Source organism: Lepisma saccharinum, chromosome 8 (assembly GCF_977018435.1).
Source record: "Lepisma saccharinum chromosome 8, izLepSacc3.1, whole genome shotgun sequence".
NCBI lineage: Eukaryota > Metazoa > Arthropoda > Insecta > Zygentoma > Lepismatidae > Lepisma > Lepisma saccharinum.
Window position 1 is genome coordinate 38,429,572 of NC_139236.1, and position 22,147 is coordinate 38,451,718.

Here is a 22,147-nt window from a genome sequence, read left to right on the forward strand (position 1 = left end):
ATGAGATGCGATGCGACGCAAAAAAGGTAAATGAAATGGAATACAGAATACCTTATAATTATATTAATAAAGAGAACCATTAGAATTATACGATAACCGTGTCAAATACGACTACTTGAAAATTAACATTTCGTACTGATCTCAAACAATGTAAATGTAAGTCAAGTACCAGTGAGATTAGTGTTTTCCGTACGTTTTTAGCTACTGCTGGTCTCGTTTGTCGCGGGAAATCAACAACAAAAATATGTTACAAAGAAAAATTACATGGTAAATAACAAACAGTATTGTTTTTAGTTATACAAGGAAGCTGAATGCCTTTCTGTCAGTTCGAACGATGAAGACCTAAGTTGTATATATTTTTATATGTATCTGTATCTATGTTAGAGAATTTTGTTCAAAAACATTCCTCGAACGTCATTTGCTCATGAAGAGTGGATTTTTAGATTTTTCATAGTTATGATTAATGTATCAGCTTAGAAGTTAGTTTGCTTGCTTGTTTTGTGTGTCTTTTTGGGGGGGTTCTATTTGGTCAACATTTATTATAATTATTTAATAGATTTTTCAGCTGTTTCACGATCAAGTGTAAGGACAATCTTCCGAATGTACATCATGCAGATTGTGAGATGGCTTATTTATTTTCACGCTCTAAGTACTTCAAATATGATAATAAAATTTTCTTCTGTTTAGTTTGTAGGTATATATGAAAAGAAAATGTTAGCATTTGAAAATTCATATGGCTCCATATGTTGTTATTCTCTAATTTAAGAGGTATCAATTTCTGTAACTGACGTTTTCCATTCCCTATCATCAAGGGTCTAACGAAAAAAGACTAATAATATATTCTGAATAAAAGCGTAGACTTCTTTTTAAGAAAATAATTTAAAGTTTTCATTATGCGTGAATTATTGGCTCTGGGAATTATGCTTGAATTGTTTTCCGTAAACGTAAAATATTGCACCTTATGCTAATCGAAATCCCACAGAATTTATACATAGTTATTAATGCCCTAAGGCAAGTTTTTCACATTTTAGCTTTTATTTTTATCGAGGAAGGAAAATAAATTAAATATGTGTTCAAAATAAAACAGATTTCTCTCAATAGACAGAGGGAAGATTATTGCAGATAAGATATCTTCAAGTTGAGTACGTAAATTTAAATTCTTATACAATTAACATTTTTTTCGTAGATTACTATATCTCGTAATATTTGTGATTTGTGTTTCTATATGCATTTCTAGTCCCAGTATGTGAAATGGCAAATGTAAACTCAGCCAGCACCTTAAAGAAATACATGTGTATATATACCGTTCAATTGAATTGAATCAGAATTTTTGGATATGTTGGAATCGCACAGACTTTATATAGTTAATATATTTGGGGGGTGGTGGTGAGGTGGTAATACGTAATGTTGAAATAGATTAAACATCTGTTTCTACCCTTGAATTTTTGGAAAGTTCACCTTGAAAACCAGGAATTATACTTGAATTTTATTATGGTCATAGAGTGGCCACCCTGATTATGTATAATTTGGCTTAATGGCTGCTAAACCTGGTCACAGAGCAAGTTGTGATGTAGGCCTATTTTGGCTGACTAGTGCAGTAGTTCTCAACCTTCGTGAAACCACAGTCCAGTAAATTCATTTCTTGAAAGTTGACGCCCTGATCTCAACAATTTTACTTGTAAATACATAAAAAGAAAAAAAAGTGGGAGGGGGATCTGAACCACTGGATTGAACCTTGGACCCCTTGATTATTACAAGACAACAGCATTACTTAATGCAACTCTGGATGCCCATATTTGTAAAAGAAACATTCAATCGAAAGGCCTGGCTTTATCCAACAACAGTGCTCGCAATTTGTTCTCTGGGCTCTACAGGCTAATTTAAATCTTAATCTCACATGAATACCAAAACAGATCTTCTTAAGTATTAGAGAGCATTCAAAGCAACAAAAGACATGTGACAGGCAGAAGGGGGGGGGGGGAAGGGGTTCACATCGACGGGACATGGGCCCCTTCAGTCTATAAGTAAGTAATGCCCATTATCTGTCTCTTGGCTGCTACATCATGTAAAATTATTCATCTAGTTGCAAAATCATCATCATCTAGTTACAAACACCTAAACTCACAACAGAAACTACAAGTTAAATAAGTTAGCTGTAATTGACAAAATAAAAGCCGAAATTTCATTTTTTTAGCAACTCTACTTGGATGTAGCCCTTTTTTTCTTCACATCCCAATCCTAGTATTAAGTACAGGGTCATTGATGTCACAGCACAGGAAGGTAAGAATCCAACTCGAGCGATGTCGGTTACAAATATTTATTATTCACAATTAAATCAATAGAACAGGAATACACAACTTATATAATGCAATGGATTAGACATGTAATTTTATCTTGGATGATGGTCAGTGAACATGAGAAACATGTGACAAAAGAACTAGCAACAGATTATCTGTTATAATTTATAAAAATCAGGTCTAGCACATAGCGGTGACAGTTCAGGTCTGGCACACAGCATTAGTCGGCATATGACACTTTGGTAAACATAAGGAAACAGTTGACATACAAATTGTGAGCATAAAATATGTACCAATGAACACACTGGTGCGAGCACTATGTGTGGATATGATGTTCATGAAGTGCTATGTAGATGCATATATATATGTATAAACAGTTGTCTTCTATTCCAGCTCATTAGCAGATATAGGGTTTAAAATTTCACATGATGTCAAAGAAAAGCACTGATTTGACAAATTCCACTATGGTGGGACTGAATCAAGGCAGTCCTGTACAGGCTGACAATAATAGCGTAATTTCAAAAGAGTGTCCTGCTCCAGCATTCCAGAACAAATTTGCTGGTAAGTCTTTGAATCAGTGCAAGTTGCTATAAAATTAGTAAATTGTTGTTGGGAATTAAGCTAGGTGAATTCATTTAAATCAGCTGATTTTTTTAAATCTGATTTAAATCACTTTAATTTACAGAATAAAGTACATAAGGATTTTGTAGATATCAGAATTTCTCTTGATTTAAAATTCCATAATTTTTATATACTAAAATAGTGAATATTTTGTGTAGAAAAATACAGGGTGTATCATAACTGCTGGTCATAAATGAAACCAGAGATACATCGCGTCAAACCCAGACGAAAGTTCCTCTTCCACTTTTCCTAGAGTGGCTCAGTGTCAGAACTAGACACCACCGAAAGTGTGAGAAAGTACAGTTTACACCTCTGTAGGACGAATACTATGGCAGTTAGAAGGGTGGTTCCAAAGAAATCATAAAGGAATCTTATGCGCTCTACCAGAAACACACCATGGGAGATCTGTGGGACCTAATGCGGAAGTGACTTCCCATAGGAAATTTGATTCCCCATAGAAAGAATACGTGAAAGGGGTATCTGAGGAAGCAGATGGATGTCAATTACATGATATCCAGTTACCATTCACAATTTTGGAAACTTGATAGACGAAACCGGGATAATTTTAGCATGGTTGCGTTGCTGGAGGGGCAATGGGCATAGCAACACTGACAGTAAATGCAAACAAAATGCTTGTTGGCTGATGAAAATGTCATGGGAAAACATTGTGGTTGAATGTGACCTCACATGGGAAACAGTTTCAAGGAAGGTATTAAAGGAAATACCCTGAACACGTGTGATACACTTTACTTCACAGGTAGAACACTGTACAAGAAGTTACAGCAAGTGCTCAAAATAACTTCCGTTCATTTCCACACAACAGCTCAACCGTCGGTGTAGTGAATTCCACACTCATTCCAATATCCCTGGTGTATTTCGTATTTGTGTACATACATCAATCACACGTTCCTCTAACTCAGCAACATTATCAACAGGAGAGCTATACACCATGCTCTTCATGTAACCCCAAATACAAAAATCCAATGGATTTAAATCAGCTGACTGTGGTGGCCACAATACAGGCCCCGTACGACCTATCCAGTGCCGACCATAGCATCACGTAAGGTGCCGCTGCACAGGTAAAGCAAAATGTGCTGGTGCCCCATCGTGCATGAACCACATACACAACCGCTGGTGAAGGGGAACATCTTCCAGGAGGTGTGGAAGATGATTACGTAGGAACTGAAGGTACCCACAACCATTGAGTTTGGGTGGCAGGATGTGAAGTCCCAATATGAAATCATCTACTGCACACATTCAAGGTGAAACATTGCTGATGTCGTGACTGAAACATTTCATGGGGATTTTCGTCACACCACATGTGAGTATTATGGAAGTTCACAATTACATCACGAGTGAATCCAGCTTCATCTGTGAACAAAATGTTACTGGAAAAGCTTGGGTGTAATGCAAGTTTTTGCAGCATCCATTCACAAAACCCAACCCTGCCCTCGCAATTTGTTGCTTGGAGACCTTGTACGCATTTGAGATGGTACGGGTAGAGCAACTGGCGGTGTAAAATGCACCACACACTGCTGTGAGAAACACCTTGCTCCTGTGCCGCGATCCTCCTAGTTGATGTCCCTGGTGCTTCTTCAACGCGTTGTAAACTGCTTTCATCTTCTTCCACTGTGATACGTGTTGGCTTACCGCTTCTTTCTCCGTATTAAAAACTCCTGTGTTATCGGAGGTGTTGGTGTAATCTTATGAACATGCGACAATCAGGGTGCTGTGGCCGAGGAAAAGCTTCCTGGTACAGGCATACAGCCTCCACTGCATTGCCGTCTGCTTTCTCGTAGAAGAAATGCATGTCCACATATTCTTCGTTAATGTACACACGTTCCATTTTAACCGCGAAGTATATGCACTTCACTGACAGACACTGTTGTACGTATTCCGTTTCGAACAGACACACTTACTGAATTACGTCTCAGTGTGCCTTCTAGCCTTGACGCAAATCACGCTGCCCCCTGACGGTAAGGATAGGAACTATGCAAATTACGTATTACATGATACTAGTAGAACACATCGTACCTTTTACGTGATTCAAAGGCACCTACAGTATGAAGTACAGTGATTTCCAATAACGTCATGTACGTTTCGATTAGGGATGGTATCGAGATGAGATGAGACTTTCCTTGGTCTTGGTCTCGTCTCGTGTACTAGGTGGCCGTCTCGGTCTCATCTCGAACATGTCTCAAGGGTGGTGGTCTCGTCTTGTCTGGAGAGAGGTGGTGTCGGTCTCGAATTCGAGAATGAGACTGGTCTCGGGCTCAGTATCATCCCTAGTTTCAATTAACAATACGTATGTATGTGCATAGGTATTGTGCCTACATCCTGCATTCACACCACAACACTACTGTGTCACAGTGCCCAAGTGGTAAAGTGTTCGGCTTACATTCAGTAGGTAGAGCGTTCAACTCCTGTGACCATCGGAAAATAAAATTCATTTTACCACTGTAGGTATTGTTTCTTTCATCTTACGTATTCTCTTTTTTGTGTGGGTGTTTCTTCTGTCACAAAGTTGGGATGGAGGTTTTTCATAGGCCCTCGTCGATTCCCTTCACACATCATACTCTTTCCACTTTCACACATCATACTCTTTCCATCTTTTACAAACTACCAACCACAGCCAAACACTGTTTTCCCATGACATTCGTCAGCCAACGAGCATTTGCTTGTATTTACTGTCAGTGTTGCTATGCCCATTGCCCTACCAGCAACGCAACCATGCTAAAATTATCCTGGTTTCGTCTATTGTGTTTCTGTAATTGTGAATGGTATCTGGATATCACGTAATTGACATCCACCTGCTCTCTCAGATACCTCTTTCACGTATTCTTTCTATGGGGAATCCCATATCCTATGAGGAGTCCCTTCTGCATAGGACCCACAGATCTCCCATTGGAGATCTGTTCCTATTGCACTATAATCTGCCCATGTTTAACCTGTAAGAACACACATGTGGGTAAAAACTTGTGTAATCGAATAAAATGTTGAAACTTAATAATATTAGTTTAATCAATTAAGGTATTGTTATTTACATGGTTTAGAACTATTATAATTCAAACTTAAGAAGTAATTTTGCTTGTGGGCAATATTTACCCAGCACACATCCTTGTATCTTGGAGGAGAACATGTGTGCTGCAAGGTTAAGATTGATCGATTGACTGAATTGTTGTTTTAAGTTAACTTTATGCACAGGGAAGCTAATCTGGACTGGACCTACAGTTTAAAGTGGGATCCACTATGTGCCTCCACTGGGTATCGAACCTGTCAAGGCAGCGACGCTACCACTGTGCCATCGGGGAGGCCCTGCAATGTTAAGAATTGGGTATGGGACCTTAAGGGCTAAGTATAAATAATTTTTTCAGCAACGTTGCTAAGAATGTAAGGGAAATTGTTGAAAATGTGGAGAATGTACACTTACAATTTTGTAGACACTGGATTTTTTTTAAAGTCTACTTTGTACACAAATAAGCTAATCGAGACTGGACCTGCGGTTTAAAGTGTAATGTGATCCACTGTGTGTCTCCACCGGAGATTGAACTCAGGACTCCTTCATTACAAAGTGACAGCAGTACCACTATGAAATCTATAGGTTTCCTACTGACCTGGAAAGCCAGGGAATTCAGCCAGTGAGTAAGAAAATTATGGGAAAATCAGAGAATGTCGTCAAAAAACCTGGAAATGTCATTGTTTTGCATTTGGTGGTTATGTATTTTTCATGTACATGTAAAAATCCTAACTTGATACAACAGGTGTTCTGAATGTGAAAATGAAATACAGTGAAACCTCGATTTTACGTTTCTCAGGGGACTAAGTTGAAAAAATTTAAACACGGGATAATATAAAATCGAGACAAATTTATTTACATTTTACTATGTTGGAACTATGAAGTTTGAATGTACGTATAATGCAGGAAAATGTAAAATCTGGTAACATAAAATCAGGGTTCTACTGTACGTTTCAAAATTGAGTCATTTTCATGCGGAAACAGCACTTTCAAATTTCCACTCTAAAAATTTACCACCTACAAGAGTGGTCTGGAAATGTATTTCAAAATATCTGGAAATATCAGGAAATTTGATTTGGCAAATCGAGATGGATCAATTGGAAGAAACACGCTGACAGTATGACTTTCATGGAACTTGATGTCATTTTTATCATGTACAAAATTACATAAAATTCAAGTTTTGACTAGAGAAATTACATATATGGTGAACTCCACTTCTGAATCACAACAAACACCACAGTCTTATAGCTTGTCCAAAACTTATGTGTGATGTACAAACAACAGTTAGCACAGAAAGCTTCTTCAAGTGTGTTCGTATAACTATGCATTTCTCCATTCAAAGAATAAAGTTATGTTTTTGCTTCACAGATGGTGGTGGTGATTGTGATAATATAAGTTGGTTGAATGAATCAAAGCAAGTCGATCAGAATGCTTCAGATGATGAACATCAAATGTGTAACCTCATGAAGAGTCCAGTTTTTAAAACACCTTCAGTTAGTGACTTGAGAAGAAGATCTCGTACATCAGGATCTAGGAAATATTTAGAACTTGAAGGTACAATGTTATTTTCATTTTTTTCAAGTTATGTATACATATTTTGTTATATACTGCACTTCTAGCACATAATTTAATGCTTTTTCCACATTTAAATATGAAACATTATTATTTAATGTCCTGGAATATTTATGCACATAAAGCAGGCAGGAATGTTGGCATTAAGTTGTGGTCAAAGTATTAAACATTGTATGGTTTGTGTAATTCTTTTTTCACTTGGTGTGAGACTTTTCAAGTATCCTTCCTTGTCTATTTTTTTTATGACAAAAGAAAGTGCTTCCTACAAAATTTTCATTGACATATGAGACTTACCCAAGAAGGTTTCCCTCAACCCCTTTTCCCCATCTAAAATTTTCTAAGAACATTCCCAGGAGCTTGTGTGAATTTTTAAAATGACACAGTTTGACACATTTGATGCATTTTTATGTTGCGACAAAGTTTTTGTGGATTTTGTGATCAATATTAAAAAAATATATATTTTTATTATACAAGTAAATAAAAATATAAGGTAAAAGTCAGTTACTTACACCAACGTGAGTCTCCTTCGTCGATATATGCTACGTTTTGGGGGTTCAACCGCCCCTTTCTTCAGGCACTATCTAGGCATGAATCACCACCATGCTGCGTCAAGTTTATCAATCAAGGGAAAGGTTTTGGGTATGAAATGGTGAAAAATAATTAGATAAAACTTGTCCCCGTTCGAAATTAAAATCCATACCCCTCATCATTGTTCACTGAAATCGAAGTGTACAAATTAAAAATGGTTAAAACTATAAAATCCCAATTCCGCTGACGTCCGTGTAGTTACCAGCTCTTGCTTCCTTACGAAATGCAGGAAACTGGCACAGCCTACTTCCCTCCCACCTATGTCACTTCCAGGTTGAACTCTCGTATTTCCTGATCCACGTGGATTACCTCCAGAGTAACCTGGAAACCTATTTTGTTTCTCTTTTTGCAGTTTTCCCACCTTTTGAACATATTAATCCAAATTTCATCGAGGTTTCCATCCTCCCTATTTAGTTTTCTATTTCTATCTTTGCAAATGTTGGCTGCCTCATATACATTCCTATTAATGGCTTTACTTTCCCTTTTGTTAACCTCCCTTTTCTTAATTTTGTGTGAATTTTCTATGATGTGCTCGGATAGGCCCGTTCTAGGTATTGCTTTCCTAATGTCTTTATCATGCTCCTTCCATCTCACTTCATACTTCTTCCGGTTTGCCCAATGTATTCTTTATTGCAACTACACCTAATGCTATACACTCCTTTCTCTTCTTCTTCCTTAACTCTTTCAATTCCTGCCCTTTTATTCTCCGTAAAGTGTTTCTCAATATTACGAGGGGCTTTCATCCTGCATTTAATATTATATTCTTTTAATGTTTTTTCAATTTTTTCCGAGACACTCTTAAAGTATGGGATTCCTGTGAACTTGTATTTCCTGTTTTCTTCTTCACCTTCATCATTAGTTCTTATTTCACTCTCTTTTTCCTAGAGGTTTCTCTTTTTTCCCTTTCACAAATTTTATAAGCACTTCTAATTTCATTCTCCCTACACCCATTTCTACTTCCTGTTCTCATAATCCATTTCTCCTCTTTTAACAGTTTCTTTTTTCCCAAACTTTTTTAAAGTTTAAGTAACAAACCATTGAGTAACAGAGGAGCTGAACAAAAGAGAAACTTACAGATGGGAATGTTGGGTAAATGCATCAAGGAAGCTTATGGGATCGTAGAACAACTTAACGAAGAATGTTTACATATGCACTTGGAGTTAAGCGGACTGCTTGACAGAGTAACTTGGAACCGGTTCGAAAGAATACACTATAAATGTGTAGAAAGTTCCAACGATATAAACAGAAGGAGAATAAGAAGTAAACTGGAAAGGCTGAAAGATCGGGAAAATATGAACTTGAATGAAAAAGAGGGGAAGGGAGGTAATCGTGGTAAATTTGACTGAATATGAACTTCCGGACGACCTAATGGAGATCTTGGAAAAATGGCAAAAGTTTGCTATAGGTAATGAACGTATCGAAAAAGAGGAATTTATAATTGCAGCTGAGAGGGCTGGAGCTATGATCGATGACATGAATGATAGGGCTGAAGCCAAAAGAAAAGTCACGATATAATAGAAGAACAGGTTAAAAGCAAAACTTAAGGGAACAAAGAAAGGAGAGGGAGTAGGGGAGAAAATGAGAACAAGAAAAGCAAAAAGAAGATAAAGAGCGTTAAAGAAAGGACTGTATACTTGATCCGATCTGACAAGGAAAACAAAATGGTAGTGATAGGCAAGGATGAATACATAAGAAAAATGGAAGAATGTTTCTGTTGTAAAGACTTTGAAATGGTTAAGGATAACTCAACTAATAAAATCAAAAGGGAAATTTAAAAAGGGGTCGAAACAAGCATAACCTTGGCCAGATCTGAAAAAAAGAAATTAATTGAAAGTAGCAAGAAAGGTAGCATCCCAATTGCTTTTGGGATTCCAAAAACTCACAAGGAAGGGGCCCATCATACCAATGTATATGCAACCGGGATTTTTCTTAGCTAAAACTTGGAAAAAGCCGAACACAGCGTTAGGAATTCATGGAAGGTGAAAAAAGAAAAAGAAACATTGGAAATAACATCGCATGCTAGAATTATGAGTTTTGACATTGTAAACCTATATCCCAGTGTTCCTAGATATAAGGAAGCCGATTGTTTACAAAGAAGGCTTATGAAAAAAGTGTGAACGTAGTAGTAGTGTGGGAATATGTAAGATGGTTCCAACTGGTTAGAGGATATAACTATTTCCGCTTTAACAACAAAATTTATTTACAGAAAGAAGGTTTAGCTATGGGAAACCCGGTTTCTGAGATTATCTCCTGCATTTTCTTGCACTACATTGAAAAAGTAGCTTTAGAGCAAGTAAAAGATGAGGTCAAATTTTTCGGAAGATATGTCGATGACATACTGATAATCAGGGAGGAAACAGCCTAAATATAGTATTTAACATTCTGGGAGGGCAAGAGGATCGCATCAGGTATATGAAGGAGGAAATGAAAAATGGCGAAATTAACTTCTTAGACCTCAGAATTGCTAGCAACAAAGGGAAGGTTAGGATGGTAGTATTTCATAAAGAACTAGCAGGAGGCATATACATTCAGAAAGAATCGGAACACACAGGAAGAACGAAAAACAATGTATTTTTGAATTTTTATATTAGTGCGATTAACCTGTGTAATCAAAAGGAGCAACTGTTAAAAGAGGAGAAATGAATTATGAGAACAGGAAGTAGGAATGGGTGTAGGGAGAATGAAATGAGAAGGATAAGAAGAAGTGCTTATGAAATTTATGAAAGGGAAAAAAGAGAAACCCCTAGGAAAAAGGAGAGTGAAATGAGAACTAATGATGAACGTGAAGAAGAAAAATGGAAATACAAGTTCACAGGAATCCCATACTTCAAGTGTGTCTCGGAAAGAAATGAAAAAACATTAAAAGAATATAATATTAAATGCGGGATGAGAGCCCCTCGTAATAAAGTGTTTCTTTACGGAGTATAAAAGGGCAGGAATAGAAAAAGTGAAGGAAGTAAAAGGGAAGAAGGGAAAGGAGTGTATAGTATTAGGTGTAGTTGCAATAAAGAATACATTGGGCAAACCGGAAGAAGTATGGAAGTGAGATGGAAGGAGCATGATAAAGACATTAGCGAAGCCTATCCGAGCACATCATAGAAAATTCACACAAAATTAAGAAAAGAGAGGTTATCAAATGGAAAGTAAAACCATTAATAGGAATGTATGAGGCAGCTAACATTTGCAAAGATAGAAATAGAAAACTAAATAGGGAGGATGGAAACCTCAATGAAATTTGTTCAAAGGTGGGAAAACTGCAAAAAGGGAAACAAAATAGGTTTCCAGGTTAATAAGCATAAAATCGAAATTAGTTAATTTACTTATGTAAAGTGAGTATATATAAAATCAGGGTTCCACTGTACTATGTAGAAATTTATGCAAAAATTACAGGCTCAACCAGCACTTAAATCTGGCTCTCTGTTCCTTTGCGATTTCCTTACCAAGTGATCTACTTAGGCAAGCTGGTTTTCCCTGATTTTCATCTTCTGTTGCAGTACCACTGACAGACAGTTCAACACGGGTAGTGGTTGTACCGTGAAGGTGTACCAGAGACCCTAGTACAATCAACAGCAAATTAAATAGGAGAAAAAAGATTTTCTCGACAAGAAATGAGTTGGCATTTGTGGTAAGACGCTTGAGGAGCCTCAAGCAAAGTTTTCTCAACGCACAACTTCAGTACCAAAGGTCATGTTGATTGGCAACTTTCGGGAGCATGTTGTCTGTCTACCTCTACACAGTTCTCCCCAAATGCCTGTTTGAAAATGATCTGGTGTTCACTTTTTTTCTGCCAACGTAGTTCTGACATTGCAATAATCTTACAATATTTTTTTTTGTTCTTATTTTGCTTTGTTTTTACCATGACACTTATAATTTATCGCAACTATGAGGATGGATGATAATTAGATTAAATTGATAAGGAAACACTGCAGAGATAGAAGTCCATGCTGTGACCAGGCCTCGAACTCTGAAACAAGAGTGGAGAAGTTTAGTCACATCGTTCTAACTCTTGGCCACGAGTTAGCTTATAATTATTTGTAATTGCTAAGGAGTATTTATTTTGTCATATATTCATGCCTAATATCTGTTTCTGGACACTTAATTTATGAGTGGTATTAGATCCAAAATGTGTTCGTCAGGGAAAATCCACTTTTTGTTTGATGGAGCGTTTTGGGAGGCACATCTCGTTCATATCTGATAAACAGTTAGAGTAAAAATTGACATGTGTGAAAGTTTGAGAAATGTGTGAATGACGGGGGATACTACCAAACAGGTGTATTCCTTTTTTTAAAAAAATACCGGCCTGGTTATTGTTTTTTTGTGTGCTTTTATCATATTATGACTCATCCTCATCGTCGTGATTCTTTCAACCAGAGGTGTTCACCCTCGTGAGGGCAGACCTCACCCTCACCCTCCGGAAGACTTGTGAGGGTGAGGGTGGTGGAGGGTGAGGACTACTGCGATCTCGGAGGGTGAGGGAGATTGCTAACCCTATTTTCAAACAAAATATCGTTGATATGCAAGGAATTTTTCATATCTTGCGAAAGTTAAGGTAAACTAATGCTACTAAATTTCTACTTACGAAATTTCATCGCTGATTCTTGTCATACGAGGTGAAATGTGTATTTGTTTCGGAAAACTTACAGGTGTAAATTATCTTCCCAGTTGAGTAATCAGAGTGCTAGGCACGATAATTGTTATTATTATTGTTTATACTGTATAACCAATAGCATAGTTACGTAAGTTTCACCTTACCAATAATCTTAACCAATATTAACACTCGGATCTAAGTCAATCGAATATACAGAGGGGGGGGGGGGGAAATGACAATTTTTCCATCCCTGGGCTAGTGTGCTGAATAATTTCTACATTTGATTTGAGAAATCATTTTAAAAGATCTATATTTTTGTTCCTCAGGTCCCAGGAGCTTAACAAAAATATCCTTAACTAGTAAATGTTAACAAACCTGAAACTTTTGGGGTCAACTGTCCCTCTTTCAGATGCCAGGATTTGAATCTTAAAATAATAATTCTGAATTGACGAATAGTAGCGTGTTGAATGGCAGTGGGTAATTAGAGGTGCTGTGCGTATTCTTGCTTTACGAATTCATTTTCGTTCTGGAGAATGTTACCATTCCGATACAGACAGAATATTTCAAAAAGTCCTTAATCATATATTTATGCACAGATAGGCAAACCGGGACGAGATCTACAGTTTAAAGTAGAATCCGAACCACTATGTGATTCTACCGGGCATCGAACTGAGAACTCCTTGATTACAATACGGTGACATCGTGGAGGCTCTCTTTAATCAGTTGCATATGCATAAATTAGTATAAATTGATTTGAAGTATATTTCTCATACTACATAGAATTCATTATCACCACACTCTGGGAAATTAGTTTCAGAGAAAATTGAAAATAGAGGAATATCTATCGCTCTTCTGGTTTTACTATTTCTTATAAAATAAGAAGCATTTCACATCACTGTCACAATCTAGAGCCGCTATTGAATGCAGAAACAGCAATACTTCGAACTTTGAAATCGACACCGAGGGTGATATTTTTGTTATTTCACGTCACTGTTCTACCAATCTCGGATAATCGCAATGATGAAGGTTGAAGATGTGATAGATGGAAGTGGGATGCACACAATGACACATCCTCATCTTACTTCGAAGTGCGCGCGCTAACCAATTAGCCACGGGGTTGGCTTTTTTGTGCTTGTCAGTTCATCAAATTAATTTATTCGTTATTCAAGATCCAGAGGTAGAAAAGCAACGTAAAATAATGAAAACAGAAAAAATACCATTCACTTATCATCATCCAACAATTTCATGCTGACCAAATCCACACACGAACCTCTTTTGGCATTTGTTTTGCAGAATGGCCTTGGAGATTAAACATTGCTCATTTACTGGTTCAGCTCAAGACAATCCAGGTGACCATGGAAGCGTATCTTCAATCCTTCACACAACTTTGCTATTTGCTTCTTACAGGTTTGGCATCTTAACAGAACTTCTATCGGACATCGCTCATAGTGTATATTTTACCTATCAGCTTTCAATTAAATTAACCTTCTAATTTTCACATTTATTTTTATTTAGCGTCGCTTTTCTTTCACTTTTGGGCAATCGCAACAACTAAGATGAGTGAAGATAAAATAAATAGAACATTCAGAAACAACAACAATGCTCAGACCGGTATTCGAACCTAGGATCCCTGATGTAAAAACGTCTAGTGCTACCACTCAGTCAAGTTTCACATAGAAACTTACACTGATACACCTCTTCCTTACATGTGTGTTTTGTTTTACCTGCTGCAACTCTCTTATGGTGAACACTAACCTCTCATTTCTGGTTTATCTAATATCTATAGCTATTGCTTTGTAGTGAATGAAAATCCTATTACGCCATCTTACTCCAAAAAAACCCTGTTACAGGATGGAAACATTACGTGGGTAGTGTTGTTAAAAGTCTGCTTTGGTTAGCTTTTTTAGTGTATTGAATGAATATTGCATTTTCATTTCGTGTTGAGGCATATTTTCGTCACCTAGATTTTGCATTTAAAATATGTAGGTCCAGTATATATTAGTCATTGTGAATTCGAGTCAATTAAAACATTTTGTGTTGTTGCGAGATTATCTATTAGGCATAATGAATAAGTAGAGAAAATGCAACTTGTATATCAAAATTGCTATGTCCAACTGCTCTCTGAAAGTATTGTTTAGCACGTCATATTTCAAGAATAGTCCATGATTGTATCTAGTATATGAACGAGATGTGTCCCTCCTCTCAAACAATATGTGGCTTGTCCCCACCGAACGAAGTGTGTCACTTAAAGAAGCTATTAGTCATGAACAGAACAAAAATTACTTCTGAGCAATTACAAATTTTATAATCCAGTTCATGGCCGGGAGTTATTGGCGGTCTTTCCCACCCTATGCACTTTAGGTTCTGGGTTCGAGTCCTGGTCTGGCAATCTCTTTTTTAAGTGTCTCTTCATCAATTTAATCTCATTATTATACATCTTCATAGTTTCGATTAATTATAAAAGTGACATAAAAGCAAAGCAAAATAAGAACAAATAAAAATAATTGTAAAATGACTACAATGCCAGAACTACATTTGAAAAATAAAATGCGAGCAGAAGGTTAATCTTCAAACATGCGTTTGGAGAGAATTATGTAGACAGACAGCACATGCTCCCGAAAGTTGCCAATCCACGTGTAGCATGACCTTCGATACTGGAGTTGTGCTTTTCAGGAAAGTTTGCTCGACACTCCTCAAGCATCTTATCAAGATTGCCTCGGTGTTCGCAGCATTGCCAACTTTTTTTCCATCGGGAATTTTTTTTTCTCCTATTTAATTTGCTGTTGATTGTACAAGTCCTGGTCGAGCCTGGATTTTTCACTTGATTTTCCACATGTTCATTTGTCTTTGATTTTTCATTCATTTCTTCTAATCATCATTCATTCTCATTATTGTGATTAATCTAAAGTAGTATACAAGTGACGTAAAAGAAAAACCTTATAAACAGAGTATATACATGTTAATTATGTTAATTCCATCGACCTCATGGGTAGGGAAGAGATAGCAATCAAGGATATATGAAATGCTAATATTCTGCATATTATGGACAGTAGAATAGCATGAATGTTCAAATTATTTTTAAATTGTTGACGTTTTCTGATAATTTGTGACCATAATTGCAGAACATGTGCCTACTCTATTTTTTTAATTTTTTTAAAACAGATTTAAGTTTGTCTCCATCAATCTTAGGATGTATTCCGAAGATTTCACCAATATTGAAACCTGAGAGGTAAGATTTTTAACTTTGCTTTACATTTTGTATGATTTTGCTATTACATTTCATATCCTGTTTTCCCCATATTTCTGGAACAAATAAAATTCCAACCCATTCATTGATATCGAAATGCAGAAGAGTGTTGATTTGGGAAGTCGTAATCTTTTCTTCTTTTTACAATATTTGTCGTCTGATAAGAACTTATTCTCTTCTTGATGTAAATTGTTAAACATTTCATGGAAATTAAAGCATAGCTAATATCTTGTGCAGACAACCTTACACTGATATCCTTGGTGGAGTGGTTAACACAACATACTACAATGCCGTGTATCCTTGCCTTGGTGTGGGTGTTCTTTGAGAGCATCCTTTCATCAATTTCATCATCCTTGTTATCGGAATTAACCAAAAGTGACAGAAAATCAACAACTTAAGAATAAGTAAGACCCTGAATTGTTCATTTTTAGCCTGAATAAATGTGTACGAACAGATGAAATTGTTTATTTAGCAATTTATTAAAAAGATTGATCAGTATGATGAAAATAGCTTTTATTCATAATTGGGAAAAGAGAGATGTGGTAGTATATAAATACGGAGAAACTAGTACTCACTTTTATCCGCGAAGCTGTTTTTTCTTCTTTTTTGATTAATTTCAGTGGCCACTGCCACCATCCTCGTTGGAACTTGCTGCGGATAAAAGTGAGTACTAGTTTCTCCGTATTTATAGCTTTTATGATGAGAAATCACAGATCCATTTTAATTAATAAATACAGTATGAGGTTCATTCAAAAGTCAGCTAATTAATGCTTGTTATTTTCCAACTATACAACTGCAAAGCCTGTGAAGGTTGCAAGGATTTTAGTGTTTAAGTTGCCTACATTCAATGAATTTGTTAATATTGTAATTATCATATATATTAATAATGAATTCTAAAAATTCTTGCATTCTCCTATCCTAAGTTTTCATACAATACATATATATTTACTTACTTAATAGTTATTTTAGAACAAGAAATTGTATAACATGTAGGCATCAATGTGTCAGTACTAGGACAGAGCCAATACCAAGCCTAATGTACAGGATTGGGCATGAAAAACCAGCTTTCCTCATCTTGTCAGACATTCTCAAACTACTATTTCTTCTACGTTCACCCATTCCAGTACTCTCCACATCTGGCCACACGACCCTTCCACATTCTGCCATATCTGTGCCCCTTCTTGTTTTTGAAGCACAATAATTTAGGAGAAAGTTTTGTTTCAGACCATGTGTTATGAGCTGAGTCGGTTTTTTGTGTCCAACCCTTGTATATCAGCTGATGTCAGTGGTGTGGGTATTGGAAAGTATCATTTGGATTTTATTTACTGATATTGGCTGGCATTTTTCCGGCATTTTGACATTGTCCTGGAAATTATGCTAAATTAGAAGTTCCCATTTATTTTGCACCATTATGGTGTAAAAGAAAGTAACTATATTTTGTGATTACATGTTCTGTTTCAATTCTTGAATATTTGAAGTGATAATATGGTAAATTGATGCTTATATTTCGAATGGAATACTCACCCTCTAATATTAACCTTTTTGCATAAGAGCCCGAATATATTCAAGTTTTTAATCTTGACAAGAGTATTCTCGGTGTTTACTAGTACGTATTTTAAATGCCCGAGTATACTAGTTTCTTCTTGTTTTTTTGTGATTCTCACTAGATATCGCCATAATCACTTTCATTTTTTATTTACTTCTTGTTATTCTCACTAGATATCACTGCTTTGTTTTGCATTTGCATTCTTACTGTAACCAGTACATCTCTACTTCAGATGGTTCCAGCAGCTACCACTTTTCTTGCGCGTGTTTCGTGAAAATGGAGAGTGACGAAGATTTTGATAGTGAATTTAGCGAGTCTGAAGAGAGTGTTGATGACAGTTCAGATAAAGAAAGCCACTCCTCAGATTCATCTGATGGTGATATTGCAAGTGCCAGACAGTGGTGCAAAATTGATACTTCTGGACAACTTCCACGTGCAGCACCTCATTTTCCTTTCACAAATAATCCTGCAATTCATTTCGAGCCATGTACTGAGGACGTTGTGTACTATGTATGTCAGTTTATTGATGATGATTTTGTTGAGATATATATAGCTCAAAGAGAATCAAGATATATATATGTGTGAGGAGTGTGATGTAGTTTTGTGCATTGATCCATTTTTGAAGGCTTATCACACGACCACTAACATACAAACAGAGGTGTTCATGTACAGTATTTGTGCTAATATGCCTTTTAGTTAAATGTTAAGTGTTAATACGCCTTCTGGACAACTCTAACTTGTAGCTTCACATGAGAGATCCAGAAAAAATGTTTTTTTTTGTTTTTTTTTGTCACGAATATACTCGGGATTTTAAAATAGGTACTTTTGTGAGGTCAGTCTTTCATTGTTGAGTTCCTAAAAATTAATCTAACAGGTGCCATGATTATTGTACCTAAGTGCTTATTACATTTCAGCAATAAAAAAATTAGATGAAAATTGAAACATATTATACATTTAATTGTTACAATTTCAACCATTGCTATCAGTTGGAATCTGTAAGGGTATTGGTTCAAAGTTACACTGACTCCATCCTAGTCAGTAGAAAGCTCTGATATAAAATAGAATTGGAAAATACATATTGTAAGTGCTACTATGTAACATCATAACTTAATTTGCAATAATATTTTTCTCACTACTTCTTCCAGTTCAGATATCTCCATCGATCTTCCATCACCTGTTATTTCTGGTTTTGTGAGTGACCGTATTCCTGAAAGCCTGCAACCCCATGTGGAGGTACCAGATGTGTCCTGGACAAGTTCTTTTGCAACTCCACGTGCCAGCAAAGCAACACCATGTGCTAACTTGAATACGGATGAAAGAAAGGTGCTGCTGCCATCTGAGAATGCTTTCAAACCTGTAAGCATCATTCTGTGTCGGTGTAGGCAAGTAAGATGTCAGATTGAGTACACAGTGGAACCCTGATTTTACGTTTTCAGATTTTACATTTTGCCGCATTATACAGTAAATCTTTATGGTTCCAACATAGTAAAATGTGTAACCACCTTTAAAATACGAGGCGGTATCAAAAGGTTTTGCCTGTTGAGGTATAATTTGTTAATAATGGAAAGATTGAAACAATGAGCATACATATAGTTTGCCTGTAGTGTCCTCTACTCAGAGTTACCCTTCCACACAGTTGCCATCACGTTCGATGCATTTGTGCCAGCATTTTATCCAGCCCTCAAAACCAGTTTGGAAAAATTCCACAGAACACTCCCTGCCCCACTGTTCAGAGCTGTTTTAACCTCCTGTAGGTCATTGAATCTCATGCCACGAAGCACAGACTTAGCTCAGACTTAAGTAGTTAAGTTCAAAGTGGGAGAAACCAAAAGTGTGGACATGACAAGGAGTGGCAGGCCATCAACGTTGTTGAACCGCCACAGGGATGATGAGCTCATTCGAGAGGATAGACGCATCACCATCCAGGAAATTTCTGATGCAGTGCACATGTCCTATGGGTCAGAACATGCAATGATGAAGAGTTTGGGATGCCATAAAGTCTGAGCTAAGTCTTTGCTTCGTGGCATGAGATTCGAGGACCTACAGGGGTTAAAACAGCTTTGAAACTGTGAGGCAGGGAGTGTTCTGTGGAATTTCTCCAAACTGGTTTTTAGGGCTGGATAAAACACTCGCTCAAATGCATCGAACGTGATGGGAACTATGTGTAAGGGTAACTCGGAGTAGAGGACACTACAGGCAAACTATATGTATGTTCATTGTTTCAATCTTTCCATTATTAAACAAATTATACCTCAACAGGCAAAACTTTTTGATACCGCCTCGTATAAGATTGCTACAAATTGTAACTACACTATATATAGCAGAAGGCCCATTAACATATTTGATCAGAGCTCTTGATGTCTCAAGGATTAAAACTTGTTTTGAAGTAATACTAATTAATCTTATTTATGACACTTGTGCTCAATAAATTCTTGATACTATTCACATTAATATTCATTACAATGCAAGGCATAGACATTATTTAATAATGGATAATCAAAAAGGTTAAAAAAAAAGATAAAGTGCTCCCCTGTGCATAGCACCATGCCATGAAGGCGTATAGGGGGTGTGGGGGTAACGGCCCACACTTTCTTGATCCCGTCGTGACTGGGGGTGATGTGATTAGCACCATGCCCCTGACCGCCTTTACCTCCCAGGGTTTCCCCCAGGTACCCATGTTATTCGACGCTGGGTGAGCGCCGGGGCCGCTTCCAACGTTAGAAAAGTTCCCGGATTTGAACCGGCCGGGGATCGAACCCGGAACCTTTAGCATGGTAGTCAGACGCATTACCAACTGAGCCACTGTGGCTCAGGTATAAGTATTATGAAATAACATTGCAACAATTTATAAACTAATACGTACTAAAACCATATACCAAACAACCTACTACATGTGTGAGACTTTAGAAATGTTGATATTCTTAGACAGGCAGTAATGGTTTGTATAATTAATATAATTCCTGTAGATAATGGATATTTTTTTTGTAATATTATGTAATTGAAATTAGTATTGTGTGATCATGAAGGAATATTATTTGTTCTAAATTAAATATCAAAGTATGATATGGAAAAACAACCCACACAATTAAAGATAAAAATATTCTAAGAACCCCTTAACAGATCAAGCCTTCCCTCTCCGAGCAGAGAACATCACGTGATCTGTTTCAAAAGACAATCAAATGCATAATGGTACCAGATCCTGTACATTTTTTATACTTTCTGTAACAAACAGGTCACACATGTTACAAAATTTTCCTCAGTTTTACTTATTCACCTTGAAAATGTAAAATCGAGGTTCTACTATACATGCGTTAACAATTCAAGATTTTCTAATTTGGTATATTGTATCAAAATAAACACTTAAATTTGCACCAGATTTCCAAAATCCATACGCTATACTCCTCATTTGTACTTTTCCTGTATCATACATTTAATTTTTGTAGTTGCAGTAAAACAAATTATTAGAATTTTTTCCTTGTTTTTACATTTTTTCACATTTTAAAGTTCTTCAGCTGCAAGCTCCTGAGATATGCATAGTTGATGTTTCACTGTAGATTCATCTTGTGTACAACACTTTTATCTTTTGTGTATGTTGCTGCACGTAGAGTCAACCTTTAGAGGGGGTTAAAAAAGAAATATAATGCCTAACTTATTAGTGACTGTTAAGGTTGGGCAAATATCCCTTTCAATCAGTGATGGCCGGTGGTCAGAGTCTGTGGGTGTGCACCTCATATCCAGAAGAACTGTTAACATCCGTTTTTTGTGTATTTAATGATGCTAATTGTATTTGCAATCCAAGTTTTCTGCATTTTTTCCTAGCTTAACATGGACAATGTGCTATGTAAAAATTTTAACGAAAAATACAGGCTCGATCAGGACTCGAATGTGGGTCTCTGGCATACTGTGCCATTGCTCTATAATTTGAGCTACCTAGCCGGCCAGCCCTGGCTTCACTTGATTTCTTGCTGTCACTCTTTTACCTGTGTGGATATTGTCTCTTGTCAGTGTTACCACAATGGGTTCTGTTACCTGTTAAATACTAATGATGTATACAGTGCCTCATCTCTCCCAGTGTAGAGTTGTAAATTGCCTTACAATTTGCCTATCTGTCTCTCCTGCATGGCAGTCAAACACCCTACTGACTAGCCCACTTTAGCTCAGTAAGTTCACTCAACTGGTTAATATTTGTTCAACAAAACTTGGCACAGACGCTTGTATAAAATATCTCATCATAACACCCAGAAATGACCTAAATTAAAAAAAAAAAATCCATTCATTCAGCTCTGTAGGAATATTTAGCAACACTTGAAACATAAACTGCAAAATAAATAAAAAATAATAATTTTGCATAATTTTCAAAATCCATACTCTGCAAAACAACCAAACTTCAAAATACGTATTGGATGGTATGAATGAATAAATTTCAACTGATAACTTTTTGATACCAATATCGTTGGTGTTGGCAAATACCAACACATAAGCATTAGTATTGACTCAATTCTAGCCTCTGTTGTAATGTCTACTCTACTCTGCACTGCAGTTTACCTGACAGTATATTAATTGTAACAATTAAAGGTTGTTCAAAATATTGATTAAAAATATTATAAACATTAGAGATGTGCCGATATGAAATTTTGTCCGATGCAGATAAAGTACTGATATTCTACCGATC

At 36.5% G+C, this 22,147-nt stretch overlaps 1 protein-coding gene across 4 annotated transcripts in view; it reads left to right on the forward strand.

Moving 5' to 3' along the window:
- The window catches only part of Brca2 (BRCA2, DNA repair associated), a 74,084-nt gene continuing 51,937 nt past the window's right edge, over window positions 1-22,147 (forward strand). Inside the window, exons 1-5 of one of the 4 annotated variants that reach the window (XM_083126528.1) lie at window positions 1-26; window positions 2,691-2,858; window positions 7,303-7,488; window positions 15,845-15,911; window positions 18,621-18,831. In XM_083126528.1, coding sequence (XP_082982654.1) covers window positions 2,723-2,858; window positions 7,303-7,488; window positions 15,845-15,911; window positions 18,621-18,831 — 600 coding nt within the window. In that variant the 5' untranslated portion in view covers window positions 1-26; window positions 2,691-2,722. Of the gene's footprint in view, window positions 27-194; window positions 268-421; window positions 480-2,674; window positions 2,859-7,302; window positions 7,489-15,844; window positions 15,912-18,620; window positions 18,832-22,147 lie in introns of those variants that run through there. The other 3 variants (XM_083126526.1, XM_083126527.1, XM_083126529.1) reach the window with 3 other exon arrangements.